This window comes from Pongo abelii, chromosome 2 (assembly GCF_028885655.2).
Source record: "Pongo abelii isolate AG06213 chromosome 2, NHGRI_mPonAbe1-v2.0_pri, whole genome shotgun sequence".
In the NCBI taxonomy this organism is placed as follows: Eukaryota; Metazoa; Chordata; class Mammalia; order Primates; family Hominidae; genus Pongo; species Pongo abelii.
In genome coordinates, this window is record NC_085928.1 from 82,461,487 (window position 1) to 82,488,963 (window position 27,477).

Here is a 27,477-nt window from a genome sequence, read left to right on the forward strand (position 1 = left end):
TATGAGATTAAATCTTTTGGATTATCAGTTTCCTCATTTGTAAAGCAAGTTAGATGAATTAGATTATCCCAACATTTTCTGTATTTGATTAATGAGTTCATTCGAGATTGGCTACACATTCAAAATGTAACCAATTCCTCTAAATTCCTCTACATTAGTGGGTTTTTTATTAAGGCTTGGATGTGGTCAAGATGAGGGATTGAGATTTGCCTAGCATTTTATCCCTGGCGCATGCAAAAAGTGCTCTGTAACCAAATATTTTGGAAATGCTGAGTTGTACCAAGTTGGTACAACTAGTTTCCTTTTGCAGAACCTCTTGGGGTCTTTAATGTGCTAATACAAATTATGGCTCCTAAGAGGTCTCTATCTGATCATTAAAAAATCACAATTTTTCTAAGAGGAAACACTCCCTGGCAGATGCTATACTAGAGTCCTCAGCCTGCAGTGTTAGGCTCACTCATTGATCCTGCCACCTAAAAAAGCAGGCAGGATGCCTTTGATAGACAACTCACCTTATGAGAGCAAAGGCACCCAGTCCCCACTTAGAACTCTGACAAATGAACCTGCAGAGCAGAAACACAGATGGCCCACTTTCTTACCACTCACAAAAATAGCATCTCTTCTGAACCTCTTCTTTGGGGGATTCCTCTGGGGGTAAACATACCTCCAGACAAAAAGTCACATGTGTAGAATTGTACCTGTTCTCTGCCATTTTGTTTTTAAGTCTTGATCTCTGAGTTGTAAAGAGAGAGAGAGAGAACAAAGAAAGAGAGAAAGCAACAGAGAGAAAGAGGTGAGAGGGAGGGAAAGAGGCAGGTTTTAAGATAAGTTTGAGGAAAATTCACATCGTAGTCATTGTCTCTTCCTTTTGGTTATTGGCTATCTAAATTTTTTGTGGCAATATTTAAGTAAAGCATATAAATTCAAGGAGAAGCTGTAATAGTTAAGTATTGGCATAAGACCTAACTGGGTGGAAACCCAGCTCTACTACTTCGAAGCTACCGTGATTCTGTATGACACAGTTTATCTCTGCAAATCTTACTTCCCCCTTTGTAAAATAGGAATTGTGGTAGTAGCTACCCCATAGGGTAACTGGAGGTATTATATAAGATGTATTGAGATTTATTGAGTACTTACCATATACAATGCATAGAAAGAGGCAGCCTTTACATTTAGAAATGGAGATTTTTGTAATTGGTTTGTGCCTACAAATTCCTGTACCCAGATGTCTTATTATTTCTTCCAAGTCCTTTTCCTCAGGAAAAAACATATAAGTATATAGATAGATATATAGATAGATAGATATACATATATACATACATACGTATACACACACACACACACAATTCAAATTTAGGAGAGAAAAAAATTAGTAAATAAAATTTGTGTGGGCTAGCTAATAAATGTTGACCTAAAATAATAAAGAAGTAATTACCTAGCCCTGGTTTTTCCTCTTAAGAAAATTATTTTCTTTTTTTTTTGGACAGAGTCTCATCCTGTTGCCCAAGCTGGAGTGCAGTGGCATGATCTCCGCTCACTGCAACCTTCGCCTCCCAGGTTCAAGCGATTTTCCTGCCTCAGCCTCCCAAGTAGCTGGGATTACAGGCACCTGCCACCACACTCGGCTAATTTTCTTCTATTTTTAGTGGAGACGGGGCTTCACCATGTTGGCCAAGCTGGTTTCAAACTCCTAACCTCAGGTGATCCACCCGCCTTGGCCTCCCAAAGTGCTGGGATTACAGGTGTGAGCCACCGCACCCGGCCAAAAAAGTTATTTTCTGCATGAGACTTTCTCTCTGGAAAGTTAACAAATATGCTACAAATTTGCATAACAATCTCTTCCTTTTAATGAAGTACATGATACATAGCCTTAAGGCTCATCTTCAATGCTAAAAATAGATATTAAATACAGTCAACATTGTAATGAATAAAACCTAAATCTTTTAGAACCAAATGTTCATCCTGATCCCTCATATTCTTTCAAACGCATTTTATACTAATTATTTTTTTAAAAAGTCTTTCTCTTGAATTAATATTTCAACTATTTAAAAATAGGTAAACTTTATTTTACATTATCACTTGAATAGACCAAATAATTTTTAGTGCCTCCATAGACAATTGGCTTTCAGATTGAATCTTGGTGATTTATTTTTAAATATAAAGAGAAATCATCAGCTTTGAAAAGATTAAAATAGATGTCTTATTTAGAATTATAAAAGCAATTCATTTTTCATGTCACTTTTAAAGCATGGTTATTATATTTAAAAGATATTTCAGACTGATTTTATGGGTTTGTTAACAAGAAAAGCCACGATGTAATAGAACAGTGACAAAAGATGAAGGGTGAAAAAAATAAGAACATCTATTTTACTTTTTTGGAACTCTTCTAAATGAAAAATCACTTACACAAAGACAAATGGGACCTAGTTAGGAAATTACCAGACCTACCTATTATGTGAAAATAATTAGAAGTCATATGAAGAAGGTACATACAAAGTAAGCCCTCAGGCAAGCTGGAATCATTTTTAAAACCAGAGCAGGCCAGGCACAGTGGCTCACACCTGTAATCCCAGCACTTTGGGAGGCCAAGGTGGGAGGATTGCTTGAACCCAGGAGTTCGAGACCAGCCTGGGTAACACACCCATCGCTAAAAAAAATTTTTTTTTAATTAGCCAGATGTGGTGGTGTGCACCTGTAGTCCCAGCTACTCGGGAGGCTGAGGTGGGTGGATCACTTGAGCCTGAGAGGAAGAGGCTGCAGTGAGCTTTGGTCATGCCACTGCACTCCAGCCTGAGTGACAGAGAAAGACCTTGTCTCAAAATAAATAAATAAAATTTTTTTAAAAAATTAAAAATAAAACTAGAGCTTCATGTAAAAGAGTAACAGAAGTTCTCTTCCTTTATATAGCTGAGATTGTGTCAGGCTTTCACTGCACGATGGCAGATGGAAGACCCATTTGCTTCCTTTCCCCAATTCCACAAACACGTTTATTGAGCACTTACTATATAACTGTCAATTGAGATGAAAGTACACATAAAAAGGTGAACATGCAAGGGGTCCACCAGTGAGCCAGAACTTTGGGCAAATTCCCACAACTCAGAAAGCAGATGAATTCCACCAGTAAACAGAGAGGGCCTCAAAAGGACAGCCCAGAACAGACCTAGGAAAAGGAGGTGGGAAACAATTTACTCGAGGGGCAATAATGAAACTCCAGGCTCTTTATGATCTAATGCATGAGTCAGCAAACTTTCTGTAAATGGCCAGAGAGTAAACATTTTCAACTTTGCAGGTCATATAGTCTCTCTTGCAAATACTCCACTCAGCCCTCATGGTGTGAAGGCAGCCTTAGACAAAACATTGGCAAGTGTAGCTGGGTCCTACTCAAACTTTCTTTACAGGAACAGGCAGTAAGTCTCAGTTTGCCAGCCCCTAATCTAAATTCTTACCACTGTGGCTACATTATATGAAATCTAAAAATGTTAAGGGGAAAATTGTCTGAGTTTTAGCTCCAGCCACCATCTTCTCTGTACCCCGGATCTGTCTGATTGCCTTTCTCCACACCCAGAGGTTGCCAACACCCCAGCATCCATCTGCACTGTCAATCAGTTATACAAGGTGAACCTTGACGTTTCCTTGTCCAGCCTTTATCTTAACCAATGGTAAACTCTACTTGTTCTACTTTGGTTTTTTTGCTGTTTTTTTTTTTAGAAAGAGTCTCCCTCTGTCACCCAGGCTGGAGTGCAGTGGCTCTATCTCAGCTTACTGCAACCTCCCAGGTTCAAGTGATTCTCCTGCCTCAGCTTCCTGAGTAGATGGGATTACAGGCATGAGCCACCATGCCTGGCTAATTTTTGTATTTTAGTACAGGCAGGATTTTGCCATGTTGGCCAGACTTGTCTCGAACTCCTGACCTCAAGTGATCTGCCCACCTTGGTCTCCCAAAGTGCTGGGATTGCCGGTGTGAGCCACCACACCCAGCTCTCTACCTGTTCTACTTTTTAAGTGAGTCGGTTCACCTCTCTCCCTCTTTGCTGCCAACATCAGTAGCAGAAGCCACCTGGACCGCTGCTGTGGCCTCTCATCAGGCCTGCTCTCAGCCACTCTCCAATCTCTTCTCTATATTTTTTGTAATTTGTTCAACAAATATTTATCAGGTGCCTACTATGTGCCAGGCATCTTTCTGGGTACTGGAGATAAATTAGTGAACAGAACAAAGTTTTTGAACATCCCTTATCCTGTGGAGCTTAGATTCTGGTGTATGTGTGGGGAGGTGGGGGCAGTAAGGCAACAAAGATAAAACATAATATGTAATAGAATATGCTAGAAGGTCTTAGTGCTAGGAAAAAGTGAAATATAAAAGGACTAAAAGGCATCTGGCGGGCTGGGGCAGTTGCAAATGTAAATAAGAGTGGTTAGGATAGGCCTCCTTGCAAAGGTGAGATTTGAACAAACATTTGAAAGTGACAAGGGAGTCTGCCACGTGGCTGTCTATTTGGGGAAAGAGCAATCTGACAAGGATAAGATCCAGGACAAAGTTCCGGAAGTGGGAGCATGCCCTGTGTGTTCTAGAAACCTCCAGGGGGCAGTGTGGCAGGAGCAGAGCTGGCAGGAAGACAAGAGGTAGGAGTAGTAAAGGAAGTCAAAGGTCTGAAGGTCTCTGTGAGAGAAACGAGAAACTACTGCAGGGTTTAGAGCAAAGAGTCTAACTTACTTTAAAAAAAAAAATAGGTGTTGATGATAGAATGTAGAGGGCAAGGGTGAACCCGAGAGGCCAGTCTTGAGGCAATGACAGTGACAGTAATCCAGGCTGGAGGTGACAGGGGCTCAGAACAAGAAGGGTAGCATGACAGAGGGTTTATTATTAAAATATATTCTGTTTTATTTTATTTTGTATTTATTTATATTTTATAATATAAAATATATTATCACAAATATAATGATTATATTATAATAAATAATAATATAATATAGAGTAGATTTGCCTTCAAAAGGCAACAAGATTTTCAGACAGATGAGTCTTAGGTGTGAGAGAATGAGAAGGGTCAAAGATGACTCCAGGGTCATCTTTGGAAGGATAGAGTTGCCTTCAACAAAAGGGGTTTGGGGGTTGCCAGAAGGTGTTGGGATGTGGACAGGTTGAGTCACACTGCAGGGAGGTCTTCCTTATGAAAGCTGCTCATGTCACACTTGCCCCATTCTTATGATTTTTCTCCTTCCCCGACCAACCATGAAGACCAAGATCTTTAGTGTGGCCTACGTAAGACCCTGCAAAGGGTCCCTGCCATCCCTCTGGCTCCGTATTTGTTCCAGACTTCGCTTTAGGCACATTCCTTGGGCCACATTAGCTACCCTTTTGTCTGCACTGTCTGGAATGCCCAGCCATCCTCCACGTCTGCTGTTTTATTCTTTTTTTTTTTTTTTTTTTTGAGACAGGGTCTTGCCATCACCCAGGCTGGAGTGCAGTGATACAATAATAGCTCACTGAAGCCTTGACCTCCCAGGCTCCAGTGATCCTCCCACCTTGATTCTTCAGGTAGCTGGGATTACAGTCGCCCGTCACCACTCCCGGCTAATTTTTTAAATTTTTTTGTAGAGACAGGGTCTCCCTGTTTTGTCCAGGCTGGTCTGGAACTCCTGGGTTCAAGCGATCCTCCTCTCTCGGCGTTCCAAAGTGTTGGGATTACAGGCATGAGCCACTGCACCCAGCACTGTTTCATTCTTCACCTCACTTAAATTCTGCATAACCTTCAGCTCTCATCCCATATTCCAGAACTGTAAGGAAAGCTTCAGGTTTCCTCATATGCTCTCTCATAGTGATCCTAAATTTATCTTCTGTAATTATAAAGTTGTATGATTATTTGATTCATGTGCATCTTCCCATGAGATGGTAAGCTCCCAGGGGGCTGGGTTCATGTCTGTTTTGCTCACGCTTGTACCCCCAGTGCTGCACACAATATCCGGAATATAGTAAGTCTTAGTTAATACCTGTTGAATGAATAAATTATGGTTTTCCACCCACCTAAAAGAAAATATTAGCTTACACATTTACTCACTTTCAGAGTCTTTGTATAATTCTGGTATAAAGAATGCTGTACTAGAAAAAATACAAAGGAAATTACACATTATTATTTATAATAGCAATTACTAATATAATTCAAAGTTCATTATGCTCATTAAGGAGTCCAAGCCATGAATGATTCATTTCCTGTAGAATATAGCACTGCTCACCTGATACCTTGTTGTCTTCAGAAACCAGTGACAGACTTGCACTGTCTGTCCCCTTGAAGACAGATTGTCGTGTGGCTTGTTTTGGTCACTAAAAAGTGAGCAAAAGTGACAGGCATCAATTCCAGGCAGAGAAAGCTGGTATACAACCCTCTGGCTGCACCCAACTATGTTAGTTTCCTGTGTCTGCCATAATAAAATTACCACAACTGGGTAGCTTAAAACAAGAGAAACTTATTCTCTCTTGGTTCTGGAGGCTAAAAGTCCAAAATCAAGGGGTCAACAAGGCCGTGCTCCCTGTAAAGGCATCTGGGGAAGAATCCTTCCTTGCTCTTTCAGATTCGGATGGCTGCTGGCAATCCTTGGTGTTCCTTGCCTTGTAGAAGCATCACTCCAATCTCTGCCCCCATCTTCACTTGGTGTCCTCCCGTGTGTGTGTGGGGTGGGGGGAGTCTAGTCTGTGTCTCTGTATCCAGCTCTCCCTCCCATTTCTCTTATGAAGACACCAGCCATTGAATTTAGAACCCACCCTAATATAGCATGACCTCATCTTAAGTTGATTACATCTGCAAAAACCCTATTTCCAAATAAGGTCACATCCACAGGTACCAGGGCTTAGGCCTTGAAAATAACTTGCTAGGGGACACAGTATAGGCCACTACCCTGGCAATCATGAAGCACATGTTGAAATGGAGCCTTATTAGTCAGCCCGAGTCCCAAACTGACTGCCGTGAGACAGGCCTGTGTCTCCGAGCTCACTTCATTTCAGTCACGTGGCCCCCAAGTAAAGGGATAGGCTGAATCATCTGCACCAGGTAAAGCTTCCATCTCTCTTGCTTTTTGGTGACTACCTTTAATGGATTCATATACATGACATGAGTCTGTACTGTATATGATCTTCTTGTAACTGTCTCTGGACTGTCCTTCATGGGACATATTCCTGTTGCTGGTCACTTACTGAATGCCTGCCATATGCCTATTATCATGCTATGTGCCAAGAGGGATGCATAGAAAATTAGACACAAGGATCCTAATCACAAAAAGTGTACAATCTAATATAGTGGGCAGGACAGAAAAGATCTATATCAGCATTGGCTGAAATTGTCGGGGGAGACCAAATAATAAGACTTAATAAGAGGTAACCCTAACAGAGCTCCCGGTCTATTCCAGGCACCATGATAAGCATTTTGCAGGTATTATTAAATTCCATAGGGGTTGTACCCCATGAGGTTGGTATTTTATACCCATTTTATAAAAGAGGAAACAGAGGCTTCAAAAGGTTGTGTAACTTGCCCAGTGGTCACACAGGATTCCAATCCTGATCAGCCTGTCTCACAAACATGGGGTTCTATAGACGCTCCTAGATTGCATTTTCATTTAAGCTGAGCCTTGATGGTCTGCTGGAATATGGTAGGCTACACTTTAAACACACAAGGCTCATTTCACCTAATACAGTTATGCCTGGGCAGAATTGATCATGTGGCAATATCAACAGGTTACAGTAATAGAAAAGAATAAATAAACTACTGTTTCATTTCTTTGTCATTGTTGCTAAGTTGTCCCAACTACCTTTTTTAATAGACTAATCCAAATTCTTTTTTTTTCATTTTTCCCTTTATAACAATTGAAGTCAGACTTCATTTTTCAAACTTGGCCTCAGATACAAAGATGACATATCAAGAGCCTTCATTTCTCTCCTAAAGCATTAAAACAATTAAAATTTCCAAAAGAAACAACATGAAACTAAACAACCCTATTTTTAAGTGTTTCCAAACTTATTTCTTTTTTTCAAACTTGTTTCAAAACAGCCTTATGAGGATTGTTTTCCAAACAGCTGTGTAAGAAGCCAGCCACTTTTGAAATCTGATTTTTCCTATGTAGACATATCATATTTTCTATGCTTGAAGAAGCAGGGAATACCCAAGCTGGCATTCAATAGTAGCGAATATGAAATAGACCATTAAAAGAAAGTCATAGGAATGTTAAAATCCATGTTGACTGGTTTTTACATTTACCCGGCAGCATTCCCGAGCTAGCGTTGGCATGGAGACTGGAAAAGGAAACTTTCCACAAGTCTGTCACTTGCTACTGTTTCTACTTACTCCACTATGAATCCAATTTTAACATTTTTTGTAAGTTGAAAAAAGGGTTTGACTCCTTTTGTGTTTTCTGTTCAAGGCGTTTTTTAAACATGAGAACACGTGTGAAAAAGGTTTTTAAAAATCAGCCAAAGATTGAGGTTTCCAAATATTCAGCTGTTTAACATTCAGATAATTGCCTGCCTTCCCCCCGCTATCCCCCACATTTCGTCTGAATGCTTTGGCATGGGGGAGCCCCACAGTTTGAAAGTAACTCTGTCCCAACTCTCCTTACTGCACTTATTAAAGAGGCTGAAGGACGCATCTGCTTTTCAATAGTTTGTGGTTCTTAAGAGACCAGGAAAGCCAGAGGTTCTGACTATTCAGGAAGAAAGTTGGGTTTCCCAAAACGGGCAAGCAAGTTTGGTGTGGTCACATCTAGGTATTCTTGACGTCATTTTTGTTGAGGGAAACAGGCTGCAATTTTTGGAGCCAGGCTAGGATGAGAGATGGAGGGCAAATCTGTCTCTTATTCTTTCCTGGTGTGCCTGGAACCCACTAGACACTCAATTCATGTTTACATGAATGAACGAATCACAATAACGCCCTATCGCATCTGTAAAACCGAAGGGTGATTTTCCTGGGCTGGAAAGTTTAAGAAAGAAGAGAGAGCTGCGTACCTAGGGCTTAAGGGGCCTCAGGCTGGCACTCGAAACCAGGCGTTCTCATTTCCCTTTGGCATCACCCTGAACGGCTGTGCCTGGAGCTGGCGCGGGGCTGAAGAGGGGAGGAAATACATGTGAGGAAAATCAGAGGAGAGGAAATACATGTGAGGAAAATCAGAGGAGAGGGTCGGGAACAGATGTGGGCATAAAGGGAAGGCATCTGACTTGAAAGAAACAAATAGGAGTCCCGCAGCTGGAAGAACAAATCCTTCCACGTCGCCGGGGATGTGGGATTGGGGCGATTTTGCTCTCCCTTTGTTCTTTCCCCTGCCTTCCACGTTTCCAGAGTATTTGATTGATGTCTGTCTTCTCTGTTAAGTTATTCCACCGTGAGGAGAGAGCCGGTGGCAGTACCTGGCACGCAGCGGGCGCCCAGTATAGACCTGCTGAGCAAACGAATGGATTCAGGGGCTGCTGTGTCTCCCTCACCCACCCCCCACCCCCTATGTGTCCACAGCGCCCCGCACGAAGTAGGCGCCCCCTAAACATCTGTACAGCAAATGATTTGCAAGTTTTCGCCGCTGAGCACGTGGAGCTTTGGAAACCAGGACAGCAAATGAGTGTCTCGGAGACCACAAAAGCGGTTCCGGCGCGTGCGAAAGGCGGTGGCTGGGCGACGGCGGAGGGAACGGCGCAGAGCGGGGCGCCCCGCCGGGAGCGCTGCCTGCGTGGCGCCCGAGGCGGGGGCGCGGGGGGCCGCGGGGAGCCGCGCGCAGCACGTGCTCGTGTGGGAGCCGGCCGGGCCGGGGCGGGCGCGCGTGTGCGCGTGGGGCGTGGGGTGTGTGCCCGCGCCGTGGCCCCCGCGTGTGCTGCCGGGCGGGCGCCGGCGTGAGTCACGGCGGGGCTAGCCTTTATAACGGCCGGGAGGCTCGCGGGAGCCGCCGCGCCCGCCCGCCCGCCGTTCCGCGCTCCACCCAGCGCGCCACGGCCCCGCGCCCCCAACCGCCTCCGGCGGCCGCCCAGTCCGGAGGGCGCCATGAGGAACCTGTGCTGCGCCCCACTCCTGCTCCTCCTGCTGCTGCCGCCGCTGCTGCTCACGCCCCGCGCTGGGGACGCCGCCGTGATCACCGGGGTAAGCGGCCCGGGCGCACCTGTCCGCCCCTGATGCGCGCCTGGCATGTGCCCAAGGGGCTTGGGACGGGGACCCTGAAGGGCAGGCTAGAGGCAAAGGGAGGGTCGCCCTGGGCGGGGACACCTGCCCCTGTCGCCCCTTGGCGCACTTGGGAAAATGCCCAGATGCAAAAGCAGCAGACGGCTGGGGACACTGGGCGCGTCCTGGAAGAAAAAGTGACAAGGATGTCGCCCACGACCTTTATTACCACCTTCTTCCGCTTACTTCTCCCTCATCACCCACAGCCTCACTCCTCGCATTTTTCTTCTGTTAGGCTGAAAGAAGTTTCTCTCTGAGTCTTCTCAAGTACTTTTGGAGGCTCTCCAACCTCGAACCTTAAAATTTGACGGCCCCTTCCTGAAATGCAAAGGACCAAGACGAATTCCCCAAGTGCCCAGAGTCTTAATCCTACAGTCAAAGAGTTTGCTCCCCGATGCGTCCTCCGCAGAAACCCTTTGAAATCGCTTGGTCCAGGGCTATGTGAGCGCTTTGAAAAGCAATTGTGGGAGCTTCCTTCAGGGTTCCGGGGCTTTTCCCCCAGCTCAGGGTCTTGAGGTCTCCCCATAAAAGTTTTAAATTTCTAATTCTTGGCAAAGCACCTCCAGTGCTCCGGCATAATGATGGAGTAGGTTGCTGTGTAGATGTTTAAACTTAGAGACGATGTCTTCACCTTTTTTGTAAGTAGGAACTAGTTCAGTTCTCTCCCACTCTCAACAATTTTGTGTGGATCTGAAGAATTGGGTTTGCAGTACAATACTAAATAGTCTAGTTTACATTAACAAGGCAAAACTGCTATCATTTCCTGGTTGTTCAACTTCTTTACTGTTTTTTAAGTGAGGAATTATTTCACACCTTCATTAAATTACTTCAAATATTTAAGTGCACATAATGGGATTTAAATAAAACTTCTGTGTTTGAAATGTTGATACATAGATAATAAAATATCACTTGACTTTAAAGGAAGTATCATTGTCTTGAGAAAATCAAGCTCTATTTTCTCTATATTAGTTATTAGGTTTATAGAATTTTGAAAGTCCTTTTGCTATGACAGCATTTGTATATATCCAACAGATATTTAACTATAAGCTCTGTGATATTTATTAGAAAAGAGATTTTTTCAAAAAATTACTTGCATAGCTTTGCCAGTCCATGTGGTTGAAAAAAAGTTTTTGCAGGTCTTTCTAATACATGAGAATTGAAACATGATTGGATTTTTTTCTCCCTCTTCTCCTGCTGGTTCATTTAAAGTTTCTCCTAATCCTCTGAGCCCAAGATCCCTTTGCAATATAAGTATCTTTTTGTTCCATTCACAGGACAACACTATCTGAATAGATTTGCAATGGGTTAAGGATGAAGGGCATTAGGAAACAGCTGTCTAATTAAAAATATATAAACCTATGCAACTCTTTGTAAATTTTCCAAGAACTGAAGCTTTTGTTACAAATTTTATCACATTGGCTGTCTATCTGTTAGAGAGGCTTAGACTGGGCTTATTATATAGTTAAGTGTGCTGTTTTTGTTGTTGTTATTTTAACTCAGTGTTACAAAAAGAGAATTTTAAAAATGTCTCTAAAGCAACAGGGCAATAAAATGTAGTTATGTCTCCATGACAGGAACCATCTGGATTCAAATGAAAAACTCAGTAACTTATCAAGATATATTGTGTATAGCATGTTAAACATCCAGGTGATTGAATTTTAAAAGATTTTGGCTGGATTTTTGATTGTCTCATAAAAAAAAGCTCATGGGGCCTCAAAATTCGAGGTATTGAGCGTCTGTTGAAATAAAATGCTGACTAAAACTTCCACCTTACATCTACAGTTTTTTGGGTAGCGTATGTAGGTATTTTGAAGTTGATTTATGTGCCCACATAGATTTGTTAAAACTATATTGTAAAAGATCATTGACTAGACATCTTATTTATGGGATGTAATGGCTACATATACATGATTTCTGGCATGCAGATAAAAATTGGAAAATTGAAACATTTATATATTGTCCTATAAAATCCAAACACCTCAAGGTGAAATTTTTAACTTTTATCCAGATACTTGTATTAAATAGACTGAGAAATAAATTCTAATGAGGGAAGTAAATGAACTTCAAAGTAAAATAGTTGGTTACTTTTAATGAGAAATAATGTTAAGAATGTGCCCATATTTTTATGTCTTGAGAAGTTATGACTGTCCTCAAAACTAAGAATTCTGAAGGACTGTTTAGTTGTTTCCACTAATTGTACATTTAAATTTGTGCCTAAATGATAGAGGTTTTAGCTTCTTACATATATAGTACAGGATGTTTTTATCTTATCACTACGAAAACAGATTACTGCCCACGGTTCAAACAAAGCATTCTATTTTTCGTTGGTTCTAGGAAAGAATAATAGTTCTTCAGATCCATTTTCATGCAAATAAATTTAGATTTCATTATTTATTTCTATTTGGTAGAGTATGGAAATTCCTCCATAGTTGATTATTTCATTGTATGTATTTACAACTTTTATATTGAAAGCAGGTGCCTTGAGTAATTACTATGGACAGTTGCACCTGTTGCTTGCATTTCTTAATTTGATGGCTCTTACAGGATTGTTAGCTGATTTTGTAAAGTAGATATATGTTTATGCTAAGCCAGTAATTTGCTCTTTGCAGCTTATTCACCTGAAGGAAGAGTAACATAAGGCAAGCATCTTGGTCTGTCCATTTTCAACCTATGAGACTTCTTTAAAGAGAAAATGGTGAAAAAGCAAGTCAGTGGTGTGAGAAACGTCGTGTCTCATGAAGCAAAATGCAAATATTTGAAAGGGAAAATGAGCACTTCTAAAATTTACATCAGTGACTTTATGGGTCTAGAGTGTTTCATGCCAGATTTAGAGACTATTTAAATCTCTTTTTTTAAATTGGCCCCAATGTATTCTGCAGTTAATAGTCATAAAATCTTGTGATTCTATTTATGTAGTTCCTAATGGCCATGTGTAGTGTAAGACTAATGTAGTCTTGTTCTTCAAGTTCAAAGCCAATTCAGCCATAAAGCGCTGGAAAAAGAGAGCTGATTTCATTTTTTAAGAAAATCTTATGTTTACTTAAGATTTTCTTAATCCAGGGGCTAGAATTTAGCCCAATTTCGAAAAATGAGAAATAGCTATTCTGATCAGATTTTATTGTAGATATATACAAGTAAATGAAGGTTATCATTTAAAAATATATACCTGATTATTAAAATCGAAGTGTTTAGATATTTAAAGGGCATTTTCGCTGCTAATTTTAGATTTCCTTAGCCTGAATCTTTCCCGTTATCTATATTTATCTGTTTGTTTATTACATTTCAGGCTTGTGACAAGGACTCCCAATGTGGTGGAGGCATGTGCTGTGCTGTCAGTATCTGGGTTAAGAGCATAAGGATTTGCACACCTATGGGCAAACTGGGAGACAGCTGCCATCCACTGACTCGTAAAGTTAGTATATATATATATTTGTATTCATGGTGGTTCTACTGTGGTAACTCTGAGCAAGGTCTGTATGACATGAAGGACCGGGTAATGTGCTCGACAAACAAAATGAATACTAGACATTAGCAAGGATAACAGTGTAAAACTACCCCTTCTCCTCTCCCCTTTCATTTCAAAGAATTGTATCCTCTGTCTTTCTTATTCCAGTGATAGTTTTCATGTTACTGCTCTCATGGTGTTAGAAGCATTTTACCAATATAATTTCCAACACATGAATTTGCTTAAAAGTTATTTAGAACAAAAATATATATTATACTCTAGTATGCATCTTTGCAGAAATCTGAGTATAGAAGTTCTTAAAAAGACTGCTTTTAGTATTAGATCTACTGATAAGGCAGAAGTAAATAAGGTCTGTGTTTTGGGTTTTTTTTTTTAGAAAATCAATTATACAATTACTCTTGTATGTTAGTTTAAACATTCTATATTTTGACTCTACCTACAAGACATATTTTTCACAATTTTAGAGATCGATGATATTTAATTTTCCAATTTGCTTTATTATCTGTCAGCTCAATATCACAATGACCTAAACACTTTTGAAAAGTTATTAACAGTAGTGGCATGATCATAGGGTGGCAGGATTGGACAGGGCTTGAGAAGTTGTATCTCCAAGGGTTACAGACCCACCTGTCTACAGGGATCAGGAAGGTTTACATTATATGAGGAAGCTGGTGGGTGGGAGACAGAAGGCATGTGGAGCTGGAGATTCTTGGCCTTCTGATTGAAAACCTTGAAATACAGTGTGGTCTCAACAGAGCACCCCAGGAATGCCAGGTTGCATTGCCTTCCTCTGGTCCCACCTCCGCATTTTTCCCATTAGTAAAGTGCCTCCATTGGCATTGCAACAAGTCCTAGGGCAGGTGGTTTGCGAGAGGCAGAGCTCAGTCTCTTTAAAGTGTTCTTTCTACACATTGTATACTTTCTTTTAAATACAAGTAGAATGTTTTCAAAGCAAACCAAATTCCATTTTCTGTCTAATTTTTTCACATGTGATTTAGGGTTTAAAAATGTAATATAGCCAAACATCATTCCTGTACTCCACAGTTCCAGAGAACAGTTAATATTTTGACCTCCTCGGAGTGAACAGAATGAAATAAATTGTGGCCCCTTGGCTCAGGTTTAACTCTGCAAGCTATAATGTGGATTCCAGTTGTTTTGGGCCTATCTAAAGACTGAATTTGCTTTTGGATTTCCTGTGGTTGCCTTGTGAAATGCTTCCTGTTACATTTAAACCATCCCTCCTGGTTTTACCATGCAACACTGCACTGTCATTTAAAAACATGACATGCATTGTTTTTTCTTGGACAGAAGAGGTTTAAACTGTTACTTGTGTGTCTCAATGCCAAACTTCCCTAGAAGAGGGGCCACTGGCCCAGCTGCCTTTAGCATTGCTCTCGTTATTTTCAACACCCTTATTGAATTATGAGTTATCTTTTGTACACTTAAGTCGTTGTCTCTGAAACATTTACTCTTAACTTTCTCCTTTAAGAATTACGTTGGTTTTGGCTGGGCATAGTGGCTCACACTGTAATCCCAGCAATTTGGGAGTCTGAGGCAGGCAGTTTGCTTGAGCCCAAGAATTTGAGACCAGCCTGGGCAACATAGTGAGACCCCGTCTCTATAGAAAAAATTTTTAAAATTAGCTGGGCATGGTGGCACACATTACCAGGAAGGCTGAGGTGGGGGAGGAGATCAGTTGAGTCCAGGAGTTTCAGGCTGCAGTGAGCGTGATCTTGCCACTACACTCCAGCCTGGGTGACAGAGCAAGACTCTGTCTGGAAAAAGAAAAATTGTGTTGTTTTCATACAGTATTAGTACAGCTTCACATACCCTAGATGCTAGAATCACATAGCCTGTTTACTATAACAAGGGAAAAGTGACATATCCCGTGGAACTATGTTTGTGTTAATAACAATCGTAATTGCACCTTGTTAAATACTGTGATGTACCAGATCCTCTATATTAAATGTTGTATATGTACTTCTTGTTTAATACAACAAGCCTGTATACAACATTAAGCCCCAGAGGGGTTCAGCAACACAGGCTGTGAGTAAACAAGAGACACTCAACTTCATTCTTTGTGACACTGTTGTTTATGTGGTCTTAATCATTACATGCTTCTACCTCTGCGAAAGCAGTCGTTGGGTTTAATTTGCACATTTTTTAGTCCAATTAACCAAAACTGGTTTGTTTGGATAATAGAGACAAAATGATCACTGGAATGAGTGATAACAGTTCAGACTGGGAATTTGTGCCGTCCGATAGTTTTGATGAGTGTTCCAATCCTCTGCAATATTTAAAAGAGAACCGAATTCTATTTCCCCAGTTCCTAGACAACTTCAATTTCAGGTTTAGTCCAAGATTAATTTTGAAAGTAAACAAATGCAGTCTTCTTGCATAAGCCTGGCTACATCTCTTTGGTTCTGTTTTTATCATGGATCCAATAATGAAATCTTTAAATAATAGAGTATGGTTTTCAGATGCTCACTTGAGATGTATTTCTGGAATTTTATTTTCTAACTTTTCATATTGGTTGCTTTTTTATCTTCAAATACATTTTCAAAGGTTATTTTGATGACCTATTTTAAGAGAAGATCCCAGAGTTGTACTTGTTCCAGATGAAATTTACCTATTGTAGAAAAAGATCTAGTTTCTTCCAGAATATCTCTCAGCTGTATAGGCTGTTCAAAACAACTCAAGAAAAAAGTCTTTCCTCAATACATTCTGATGAACATTATGTACAGTATTCAATTATGCTCTGAAGTTTAATGACTCATTAGTAGATAGTAAAAATGTAGACCCTATATAGAATTTTTTTTCATTTTGTTTCAGCTTAGTCATTAGCCACCGAAAATCTGTTTATTTGGGTCAAGTGAACAGTATTTGATGAATGAAACTGAGAACCGTAGGTAGGAGTTGATAGCTACCGAGTTCAGTTTACTGTTTTATTTAACATGTACCAATTAACTTGTAGAGTTTACAGTCCCTGACAGGCTATTGTTTTATGATTGTATAGTTTTGAACTTTATATTTGATAATTTTAAGATAGAATAAAATATATGAGATATATGAGTTCACCTAGTATGCATATTTTCTAAATACATTTTAAAGCAAATAATGGTTTTAACAGGTATTCATTTTTCTCAAATTTTTTATTTTATTTATTTTATTTATTTATTTTTTTGAGACAGAGTCTCGCTTTGTCACCCAGGCTGGAGTGCAGTGGCGTGATCTCGGCTCACTGCAAGCTCCGCCTCCCGGGTTCATGCCATTCTCCTGCCTCAGCCTCCCGAGTAGCTGGGACTACAGGTGCCACCACCACGCCTGGGTAATGTTTTTGGTATTTTTCGTAGAGATGGGGTTTCACCTTGTTAGCCAGGATGGTCTTGATCTCCTGACCTCGTGATCCGCCTGCCTCGGCCTCCCAAAGTGTTGGGATTACAGGCGCATTTTTCACAATTTTTTAACACTTAAGAATGACTTAACTGAATCATGCCTTTAGAAGAAACTTTCTGTTTAAAAAAAAAAAAAAAAAGTTTCTATTAATGCCTGTACTTTCCAAAGTTTACATAGAAGATTAGCCATTTCCTTCCCATTTTGACTAATGTTTAGCTTTGAAAGCTTTGAACACTTTTTACTGTTGAATAATTATGTGATTAATACTTTAATTTTTATTGCTTATTCTGAATTTTTTCAGTTTAAACAACTATGTTTCTTTCAAACAATCTTGTTTTTAAATTTTCCTGCGCTTTTTATGTGAACATTTTTAGCACCAGGTTTTTTTAAATCTTCACTTTCCTTCCTTTTCTGAAGGAAAAAAATTCAAATAAAAACCTGGTACTTGGGTTTTTTTTTAACTTAATATTTAAAAAATTATTAGTGGTTTCTATTTTAGAACCAACCTATGAGGAAACATTGTAAACATAATTTCAGAGTATGAAGTCATTAAAATTTTAACATATTTTTTAGAGTAAAAAATTTTAAAATACTAAAATATAACTAATGCAACTAGAAATTTAGCAAAAGATGGGGAAGAAAGCATAATATGCTGATTTTCTCATCTTTCCTATCACAATGTCAAGAGCTACTGTCTATGATTATTTCTTGGGATAGCATCGTAGCAGTGTTTATAGGTTCAATTCAGCAAAAAGACTTACAAGACAGAAATAGGCTTTTGTCTAATACAGGTTTTCTCAACTTTGGTACTATATACCGTTTGCCCAGTTTCTCCCAATGGTGACATCTTGCAAAACTATAGTACAATATTACAAGCAGGATATTGACGTTGATACAGTTAAGGCACAAAACATTTCCATCACTATAAGGATCTCTCATGTTGCCCTTTTATAAGTGCTAATTTCTCTTTAAAAGTGCTGCAAAAGAGTAGAAGTCATGCTTTCTCAAAGTGCTGGATGTTCTGCCTCAGTAACTTCTAGAATTTGCCGTTTGGAATTCTAGGCTATTGGAAACTTTGCATTGAGTGTTGGTTGATTCTAAAGTAAACCATGAAGTTTGGACTAAGTGGTTCCAGTGTGCATCTTCTGTAAGCACTTTCTCTTGCATTTGTGATTATGAGATGCCTGTTAGCTTTGTCACACAGTGTCTGTAGATCTGGAAGTGAGTGGGCCAGTCAAGAAACTGACAAGCATCTACTGAATGTATAATATCAGAAATCATGGTTTTTGGCTGGGCACAGTGGCTCACACCTGTAATCCCAGTACTTTTGGGAGGCCGAGATGGGCAAATCACTCAAGGCCAGGAGTTCAGGACCAGCCTGGGCAACATGGCAAAACCCTATCTCGACTAAAAATACAAAAATTAGCTGGGCATGGTGGCATGTGCCTGTAGTCCCAGCTGCGTGGAAGGCTGAGGTGGGAGAATCACTTGAACCTGGGAGGTGGAGGCTACAGTGAGCTGGGATCACGCCATTGCACTCCAGTCTGGGCACAACAACAGAGCAAGACTCTGTCTCAAAAAAAAAAAAAAAAAAAAAGAAAAGAAAAGAAAAAAGAAAAAAAGAAAAGAAGAGAAGAGAAAAGAAAAGAGAAAAGGAATCATGGTTTTTGTCATTAGGAGCTCACAGATCTGAGTGAACTGGGTTTGAATGAGAAAAAAGCACCTAAGTATTAAGGACCCTGCAGTTCAGTGTAATCATTATGTTAGGGTCAGTCAAGGCAGATCCAGATTGATGTTCATACAGTCTTGGTGTCCTTGATTTAAAGAAATAATACAAAGATTTTTTTTAAGTTTCACAAAAACAGATGACCTTGTGAACACATTACCAGGGTCCCTCCTAGGTCCTGGACTAGAGGCCTATACATGAGAGGGGCTTTGGCCTCTTGGGCTTCATGGTGAGTCCATCTCTGAGTTTGGTGGTATGAGTTACGTTTTGCCTGCTTGGAGCTGGGCAGGGCAGTGAGGGGAGCCTTGGGATCTGAGATGGTCATCTTACTTCTGCCCTTCGGGGAGTTCCTAGACTCTGTGGGGCATTGCAGGGCATTTGATTGGCACATAGCAAAAATTTCCTGAGTGTTTTCTGTGTACCAGGCTAAGAGCTATATGCTCATGAGTAAAATGGATATGGTCCCCTCTTTAGAGAATCTGGAGTCTGGGCTTGGTGTTTGAGAAGCGAGCAAAATCTGGAAGAAAGCAGGACCGTGTTTGACTATGAGCACTTTCCCCTCCTAGCTGAGTAACCTCAGTCCAGGACCTTCGCTTCACCTCAAAAGGAAGCCGCTTACCTCTATCTCAGACAAAGCCAAAATCTGGTGCTGAGGTTTGGGATGACATTCATACATGATGCCTTCTGAGACCTGACCCATGGCGCACAATCCATGTGATTTTTCTTTTCTACTGGGCCCAAGGTACTGCCCACCCCATGTGACAGGCCAGAGAGTGATCACAGTGTCATGATACAGAAAGCACAAGGCTGTGAGCACCAGCAGCTGAAACAATTTTACTGGTGTTCTGTCTTGTGTCATCAAGAGGGAAGCTCCACGATGCACAGCCTCGCCTGTTTTGCTCATCATTGTATGCTCGGCACTTAAGATAGGGCCTGGTATGTAGGTGGCTCTCAGTATCTGTTGAATGAGTGAATGAAAGAAACATATTTGGTGATCTCCGTTTATAATAGTTTAACATGCTCATTATAGGTGTGTTTCACTGACACACTTCAGGCTCCTTTTACTTGGATATTGCTATCTGTGTTCGTTTTTCTCAACCTCAGCACTATTGACATCTTGGGCCAGATAATTCTTTGTCGTAGGGGTTGTCCTGTGCATTGTAAAATGTTTAGCAGCATCCCTGGGCTCTACCCACTAGATGCCTAGAGCATCCCCCTCCCAGCCCTTAGTTGTGACAAATGAAAACATTTGCAGACATTGCCAAATGTCCCCTGGGGACACAATCATCCCTAGTTGAGAATCACTGGCCCATGCAGCAGTTTTAGGCTTGGCAGAAAGGAAACTTATGGTCTCAGGGTCAGAATGGGCTATAAAGGTCATTGATGATCACTTTTCATGCTATCCACTTATAATTATCTAAGCCAGTCCAGCTGTACTCACCTCCTCTGATGTGTTCTTGGTGGCAGCAAAAGAGCCGGCCCTCAGTGTTCCCTTTGACACACAGTGACAGAACCATTCTGAGCACAAGTCTGTATTAATCCAGTGGGGAACATGACTGCAAGTAGATGCTGTCATTAGAACCTGGGAAGTCATGACATAGCAAAAGGACAGAGGAACTGGGATGGCTTGGCTGTATCTTGCTCCGCCAGTTCACTACATGCATACCCTGACCTCCCATTGCCTCTTTTTCTTCCCTTTGTATTTATTGATCTCAATCATCTCCCTGGCCCTTCCAGAACAATTTTGGAAATGGAAGGCAGGAAAGAAGAAAGAGGAAGAGAAGCAAAAGGAAAAAGGAGGTAAGAAGAATGCGAATGTGGTACCACCGAAAGACATGCCCAGAAGAATTAGCCTTTACATTGTTGGACTACCATAGAGTTGGGTCTGTCCTATCAGTTCAGCCCCAACGTAAGACTAGAATGGTTCTGCCACTGTCTGTAGACAGCTTTGATAATCTGTATCGATATCTATATGATATATACAAAGAAATTTATCTGGAAGGCATCTAAAAGATGCATTTCAGATTTTCTCATAAGGACAGATCATGGATGTGGGGTGGCCTCTTTTGGTGGAACAGAATAAGAAATACACTAGAATGATGTTGAATTTGAGTTTGGAAGGAGGAAGAACACATCCTCTGCCATGCTTAAACTCTGGAAACATCTCTGAGACATGAGTCTGTAGCCACTTATCTCTCTCACTTTAGCCTGAGTCAGACTCACTTGCCATCTGATTTCACAGACGCTCCAGGCCTGGGATTAAACTTTCTCCATGTAACTTGTAAGACAGGAAGATTCTCAGGAAGGTGCTGTTGCTTAGGGGAGGGAAAATAACATTTGCTGTCTTTATTCTAGAAAGCATACATATTTGGAGTGTACACCATTTGCCACTGGCACAGACAACCACCATGCTCGCTGTCGGTTGACCCTCCTCAACCCAGCTTGGCTGGTGAAATGGGCTGGGCTCTTAGAGTGACTCTCGAATGAAGCAGACCTTTCACTGCTACTCAATTTCCATTTATGCAAATTGAGCTTGCCTTCTTCTCTGATTTTCCTCTGTTCCTTTTAAAGTTTTTTCCCAGCATTTTGACTCCTGGCATCTGTGTGCAAATGTATGAATTAATATATTGCTCATTGATGGTGAGTTTATATTTGCTCATTGCATAGACATGGTCATGCCCATGATACCAGGTTCAAGCTTAAGGAGCTTCAATGATAGGATACCATGAAAAGAAATAAATGAGAAAAAGTAAAAGGCAGTACAGCTTGAGGACTAAAAGCTTGGTCTCTCGGGCCCACTCACTGCTAGCCAAGCTTCAAGTTTTAGATAAGTGACCTTGGCCAATATACCAGTCTCTCTTTGCCTCATTCTCTCATCTGTAAAATGGGTACAATTAAAGTGCTTGCCATCTTTACAAGGTGATTGTGAGAATGGGAAAGATAACATATAAAAAGTACTGAGCAGGCCGGGTATGGTAACTCACATATGTAATCCCAGCAGTTTGAGAGGCTGAGGCAGGCAGATCGCTTGAGGTTGGTAGTTCAAGACCCGCCTGGCCAACAAGGTAAAACCCTGTTTTTACTAAAACTACAAAAGTTAGTTGGGTGTGGTGGCATGCACCTGTAGTCCCAGCTACTCGGGAGCCTGAGGCAGAAGAATCGCTTGAACACCGGAGGTGGAGGTTGCAGTGAGCCAAAATTGTGCCACTGCACTCCAGCCTGGGCGACAGAGCAAGACTCTGTCTCAAAAACAGTAAATAATAAATAAATAAAAAGTACTGAGCACATTGCCTAATGGGTAGTTAACGCTCAGGAAACACTAGTTATTGTTATTTAAAGAGCTATCTCAAGAATGGTTTGGTTTGTTTGTTTTTGAAAGCTTTCCAGCTCTGACTCCGTTTTCTTTTTTATTTAGGTTCCATTTTTTGGGCGGAGGATGCATCACACTTGCCCATGTCTGCCAGGCTTGGCCTGTTTACGGACTTCATTTAACCGATTTATTTGTTTAGCCCAAAAGTAATCGCTCTGGAGTAGAAACCAAATGTGAATAGCCACATCTTATCTGTAAAGTCTTACTTGTGATTGTGCCAAACAAAAAATGTACCAGAAAGAAATGCTCTTGCTTCCTCAACTTCCCAAGTAACACTTTTATCTTTGATTTTTAAATGATTTTTTTTTTTTTTTTTTTTTTTTATTGAAAGGGAGTTTTCCTTTTGGATAGAAATATAAAGTGTAAGGCATTATGGAACTGGTTCTCATTTCCCTGTTTGCGTTTTGGTTTGATTTGGCTTTTTTCTTAAATGTCAAAAACGTACCCATTTTCACAAAAATGAGGAAAATAAGAATTTGATGTTTTGTTAGAGAAACTTTTTGTTTTTTTCTCACCACCCCAAGCCCCATTTGTGCCCTGCCACACAAATACACCTACAACTTTTGGTCTCTTGCCTCTTCCACCTCAAAGAATTTCAAGGCCCTTACCTTACTTTATTTTTCTCCATTTCTCTTCCCTCCTCTTGCATTTTAAAGTGGAGGGTTTGTCTCTTTGAGTTTGATGGCAGAATCACTGATGGGAATCCAGCTTTTTGCCGGTATTTAAATAGCGAAAAGAGTGCATATGTGAACTTGACACTCCAAACTCCTCTCATGGCGCGGACGCTAGGAGTGCTGCTGGACCCTTCCTAAACCTGTCACTCGAGAGGACTTCAGCTCTGCTGTTGGGCTGGTGTGTGGACAGAAGGAATGGAAAGCCAAATTAATTTAGTCCAGATTTCTAGATTTGGGTTTTTCTAAAAATAAAAGATTACATTTACTTCTTTCACTTTTTATAAAGTTTTTTTTCCTTAGTCTCCTACTTACAGATATTCTAGAAAATGTCACTTGAAGAGGAAGTATTTATTTTAATCTGGCACAACACTAATTAGCATTTTTAAATCGGTATTAAGTTGTAATTTAAACCTTGTTTGTAACTGAAAGGTCGATTGTAATGGATTGCCGTTTGTACCTGTATCAATATTGCTGTGTAAAAATTCTGCATCAGAATAATGACAGTACTGTATATCATTTGATTTATTTTAATATTATATCCTTATTTTTGTCACGGTTGTTGTCAGTTTTTATTATAAGCAAATTTCTAAATAGGCTACGTCCCAACATGGATAAAGACCCAAGGTTGGTAAAATAGCCCCAAAGATATGTGTATTTTCATTTTACATACAGCAGAGTTCTGTTTGCATGGATTTTAAGGTAGTTCAAAAAATAAACGATGCATAAATCAGTGAGGTTTTGGAGCGTGAAGGAAAATGATGCTGTGCAAAACTGATTGTAATCAGGAATGGACTGATGGGACTTAAGTGTATTGACTTGGCAAAGAGTGACGGGAGCGTGTGTCGCGAGTGGTTAGGCAGGGTGCTGCTAGGTGCTACCACACAGTGATGCCAATGTAGGCTGGCCTCGAAAACCCACCAAGTATTGTAAATGGTTTCAATGGCGCAAATAAACAACTTGTGAAATGTGTTCAATTGACTAAACTTGCCCATGCCAACCCACCAACCATTTCCAAACACAGAAACTGCCTGTCCATTTTGTAGTTATTGACTCAGCCAGGGCTTATGATAGCACATTGTATGTAATTTTACCCCTTGAGCTAATGTGTCCCATAAATGTATGGGATTTTGCTGTGCTAATTACCAAACTTGGTCAGAAAAGTATTATTTTTGGTTGTTTAGTTTGTGTTCAAGAAACATTCCTCTGTGAGTTTGCTGAAGAAAATTCAACTTCAACAAGGGGAATTGTGAGTAAAGAAATAGGCACTTTGGCAATTTTGTTGTTTGTTTTCATATAATGTTCAAGACTTTTGAGGCTATGTTGGCCAGGTGCGGTGGCTCACACCTGTAATCCCAGCACTTTGGGAGGCCAAGGCGAGAGGATTGTTTGAGCTCAGGAGTTTGAGACCAGCTTGGGCAACATGGAGAAACCCCATCTCTACCAAAAAAAAAAAAGAAAAAGAAAAAGAAAAATTAGCTGGGCACAGTGGCATGCACCGTTAGTCCCAGCTACCCTGGAGGCTGAGGTGGGAGGATCACCTGAGCCTGGGAGATCAAGGCTGCAGTGAGCCGTGACATTGTGTTACTGCACTCCAGCCTGGGTGACAGAGCAAGACTATGTATATATAAACACACACACATATATATATATATATATATGTGTGTGTATATATGTGTATATATATGTGTATATATATATGTGTATATATATATATATAAAAGGCTATGATGTTGTTTCTTTCAATTCCTAGGATCATCTCACGCACATGTTGGGACTTCGTAGATCAGAATTTCCACAAAGTAAGGCAAGATGAAAATGTAAATGAGAAAAACTAAATCCACAGTCTACTTTGAAAATATCATGAATGAATTCCCTTCATTCCAAGGTAGAAAATCTTATGCTAGAAGATGATGCCCAAACCCTACTGGACCTTCAGATTTCTTTGCAAACATTGACTTTCATGAAAACTATCATTTCTGACTTTGTTTTGCCTTTTATCAGAAGCAACATTTTTTTTAACCATAGAAAAGTTTATGCCAAAACTATTCCCTATAAACCCTCCTATCTCACTGAGAACCTTTATTCTTCTCAGTATTTCAATGTAATTCTTTTGTTAAAGCCTTTTATAAAGTCAGTTCAGTGATAGATCAAACACATAGCCCGATTTTCCTCTTCATTGGTTTCAATATTAGAAATCTCATCCCACCCTTTTCTAGCTTCATTTTTAGAAGGTTAAAGCTGGGAGCCATTTCAACTTTAAAAACCGGACACTTTTGGTATTCAGTAAGGGTCCCTGTGCAATTCACTAGCAACCATTTATGGTGTTTCCATCTCCATGTTGCTATGTTTTTCTGATAATATCCTCGGAATTAATCTCTGATATCTTCCCCAAAGTTGTTAATTCTCAGTACTCCCTTTTGTGTTAAAGAGAACTCAGTTTCTTCCAGCATTTTCACAAATTTTAATTGACAAAAATTGTATTATGGTATACAACATGATGTTTTGAAATATGGATACATTATGGAATGCTAAATTGAGCTAATTAATGTACGGACTACCTCACACATCATTATTTTGCAATGAGAACAGTTAATATCTCTTAGTGATTTTCAAGTATACAATATTAACTGTAGTCACTGTGTTGTATGATGGATCTTCGTTCCAGGATTTTTTAATGTATTTCAAAGATGACAGTCTTTAACAACATGATCTTTAAATAAACTTTATTATCCCCTATATATATATATATATATATATATATGCATATGTGTATATATTTTTAGGGTACTTTCAGAGTACACATTTCCCAAAATTAGAGATGCAATTATGATGCTGTTCTTGAAGTATGGTTCCAATTTTTTCCATCACCCACCACTCTGAAAAATTTTGATTTGATTTTTATAGGATGAGGCCTAAGTGTTAGGATTTTTTTTAAAGCTCCCTGATTAATTGCAAGGTGCATCCATAGTTGAGAGCCACTGAGAACCAATACAGGACTGTGTTCTTATAGAAAGGTTACTGGTACCCAGTGACACTATTTGATGAGACACCTTTCTAGTTGAATTAGAAATGAGGATAGTAGCTGAGTGTCTTTGATTTTCTTACCACCCTCAAAAGTTCCTGTGGTCCTCAGCACCAGTTCCCTTTCATTCTATAGGGAAGCACACAGAGGGGTCCCACTGGAGAATTCCCAGCAGCAATTAGCCCATTTGAAGAATTCATGTGAAGTTCCCTAGAATTAGATTAGGAAGCAGGCCCCAGTCCAACCTGGCTAGCCTCACAGTTCCCTGGGTTTCATGAGTTCTCACATCCTCTAGTGCACCCTCCTGGGTGACCCAGCTTCAAAACTCCCTAGCAGGCACTCCCCTCTGCCAGCCCCTTCCACATACATCTCAGGATTTCATTCTATTTTACTGGGTCCATAAATCATCTAAGTGCTTTAGAAAGCCCAATATTGCACCGCACTGTAACTGAATAAATCAGAATGGTAGGCATTTCAATAAAATAGATATTTGTCACAGAAGATTAAAAGCAAAAAAGTAGGAAATTGTGGTATAGGCAACACGATGGCTGGCAACAAAATGCAGAGGCTAACGCATATTACGTGCATACCGGGTAAGCATTCTTGTGCTCCTGTGGAGATTCCCTCATCATAAAGCCTGGAACACCGACTCATGCAGTTGTGCCAGCTGGGCAAAACGATGGCCTTCTCCGTAGAGTGACAACCATGGCGAATAGTTACAGGCATTCTCACATTACTCCAGAGTTTCTCCATCTCAACGCTAGTGACTTTCTGGGCCACTTTTTTTTTTTTTTTTGAGACAGAGTTTTGCTCTGTCACCCAGGCTGGAATGCAGTGGCATGATCTCTGCTCACTGCGACCTCTGCCTCCTGAGTTCAAGTTGTTCTCCTGCCTCAGCCTCCCGAGTAGCTGGGACTACAGGTGTGCACCACCATGCATGGCTAATTTTTGTGTTTTTAGTAGAGACAGTGTTTCGCCATATTGGCCATGGCTGGTCTTGAACTCCTGGCCTCAAAGGATCTGCCCACCTCAGTCTCCCAAAGTGCTGGGATTACAGGCATGAGCCACTGCTCCTGGCCCTGGGCCACATAATTTATTGTTGTGGAGGACTTTCCTGTGCATTGTAGGATGTTTAGCAGCATCCCTGGCTACTAGTTCCAGTAACACTCCCGAAGTTTCGACAACCAAAAATGTCTCTAGACATTGCCAAGTGTCCTCTGCAGGTTGCAGGTGGGGATAAATTGTCCCCCTTTGGAAACTACTGCTTTAGTCTAAAGCTGTTTTGTGTCTGCTTGACTTCACTTGATAATAATGTGTTTTTATTTCAGTATAAAAAGTTGAAAAGACAGTATTTAAAAAGTTAAACCTCCAAATGTGACACTGCAAAATAAGTATCCTAAAAAACAAGCAAAATATTTTGTATCCAAAATAGTGGATGGGGCTGGGCATGCCAGTGGCTCACACCTGTAATCCCAGCACTTTGGGAGGCTGATCACTTGAGAGCAGGAGTTCAAGACCAGCCTGGCCAACATGGCAAAACAGGTAGTTGGGATTACAGGTGTGCTGGTGCATGCCTATAATCCCAGCTACTGAGGAGGCTGAGGCACAAGAATTGCTTGAACCCAGGAGGTGGAGGTTGCCTCGA

General features: G+C 40.6%; 1 protein-coding gene and 1 long non-coding RNA gene across 3 annotated transcripts; one reads left to right on the forward strand and one right to left on the reverse strand.

Annotated features, from left to right (window-relative positions):
• Positions 1-6,221: 6,221 nt before the first annotated feature.
• On the reverse strand, positions 6,222-9,679 carry LOC112132696 (uncharacterized). Its single transcript, XR_002914414.3, has 3 exons — positions 9,524-9,679; positions 8,984-9,411; positions 6,222-6,316 (listed from the first exon to the last, which is right to left on the reverse strand). It is a non-coding gene; the product is annotated as an uncharacterized LOC112132696 (long non-coding RNA).
• Positions 9,680-9,889: 210 nt separating this feature from the next.
• On the forward strand, positions 9,890-23,779 carry PROK2 (prokineticin 2). 2 transcript variants are annotated; one of them, XM_002813522.5, is made up of 4 exons: positions 9,890-10,100; positions 13,465-13,590; positions 20,504-20,566; positions 22,182-23,779. In XM_002813522.5, exons 1-4 carry the CDS (start codon positions 10,005-10,007, stop codon positions 22,284-22,286), a joined length of 390 nt encoding a protein of 129 aa, XP_002813568.4. In that variant the 5' UTR covers positions 9,890-10,004; the 3' UTR covers positions 22,287-23,779. The 2 variants fall into 2 exon arrangements, with proteins under 2 accessions (XP_002813568.4, XP_002813569.4); XM_002813523.5 differs by lacking the exon at positions 20,504-20,566.
• Positions 23,780-27,477: the final 3,698 nt, after the last annotated feature.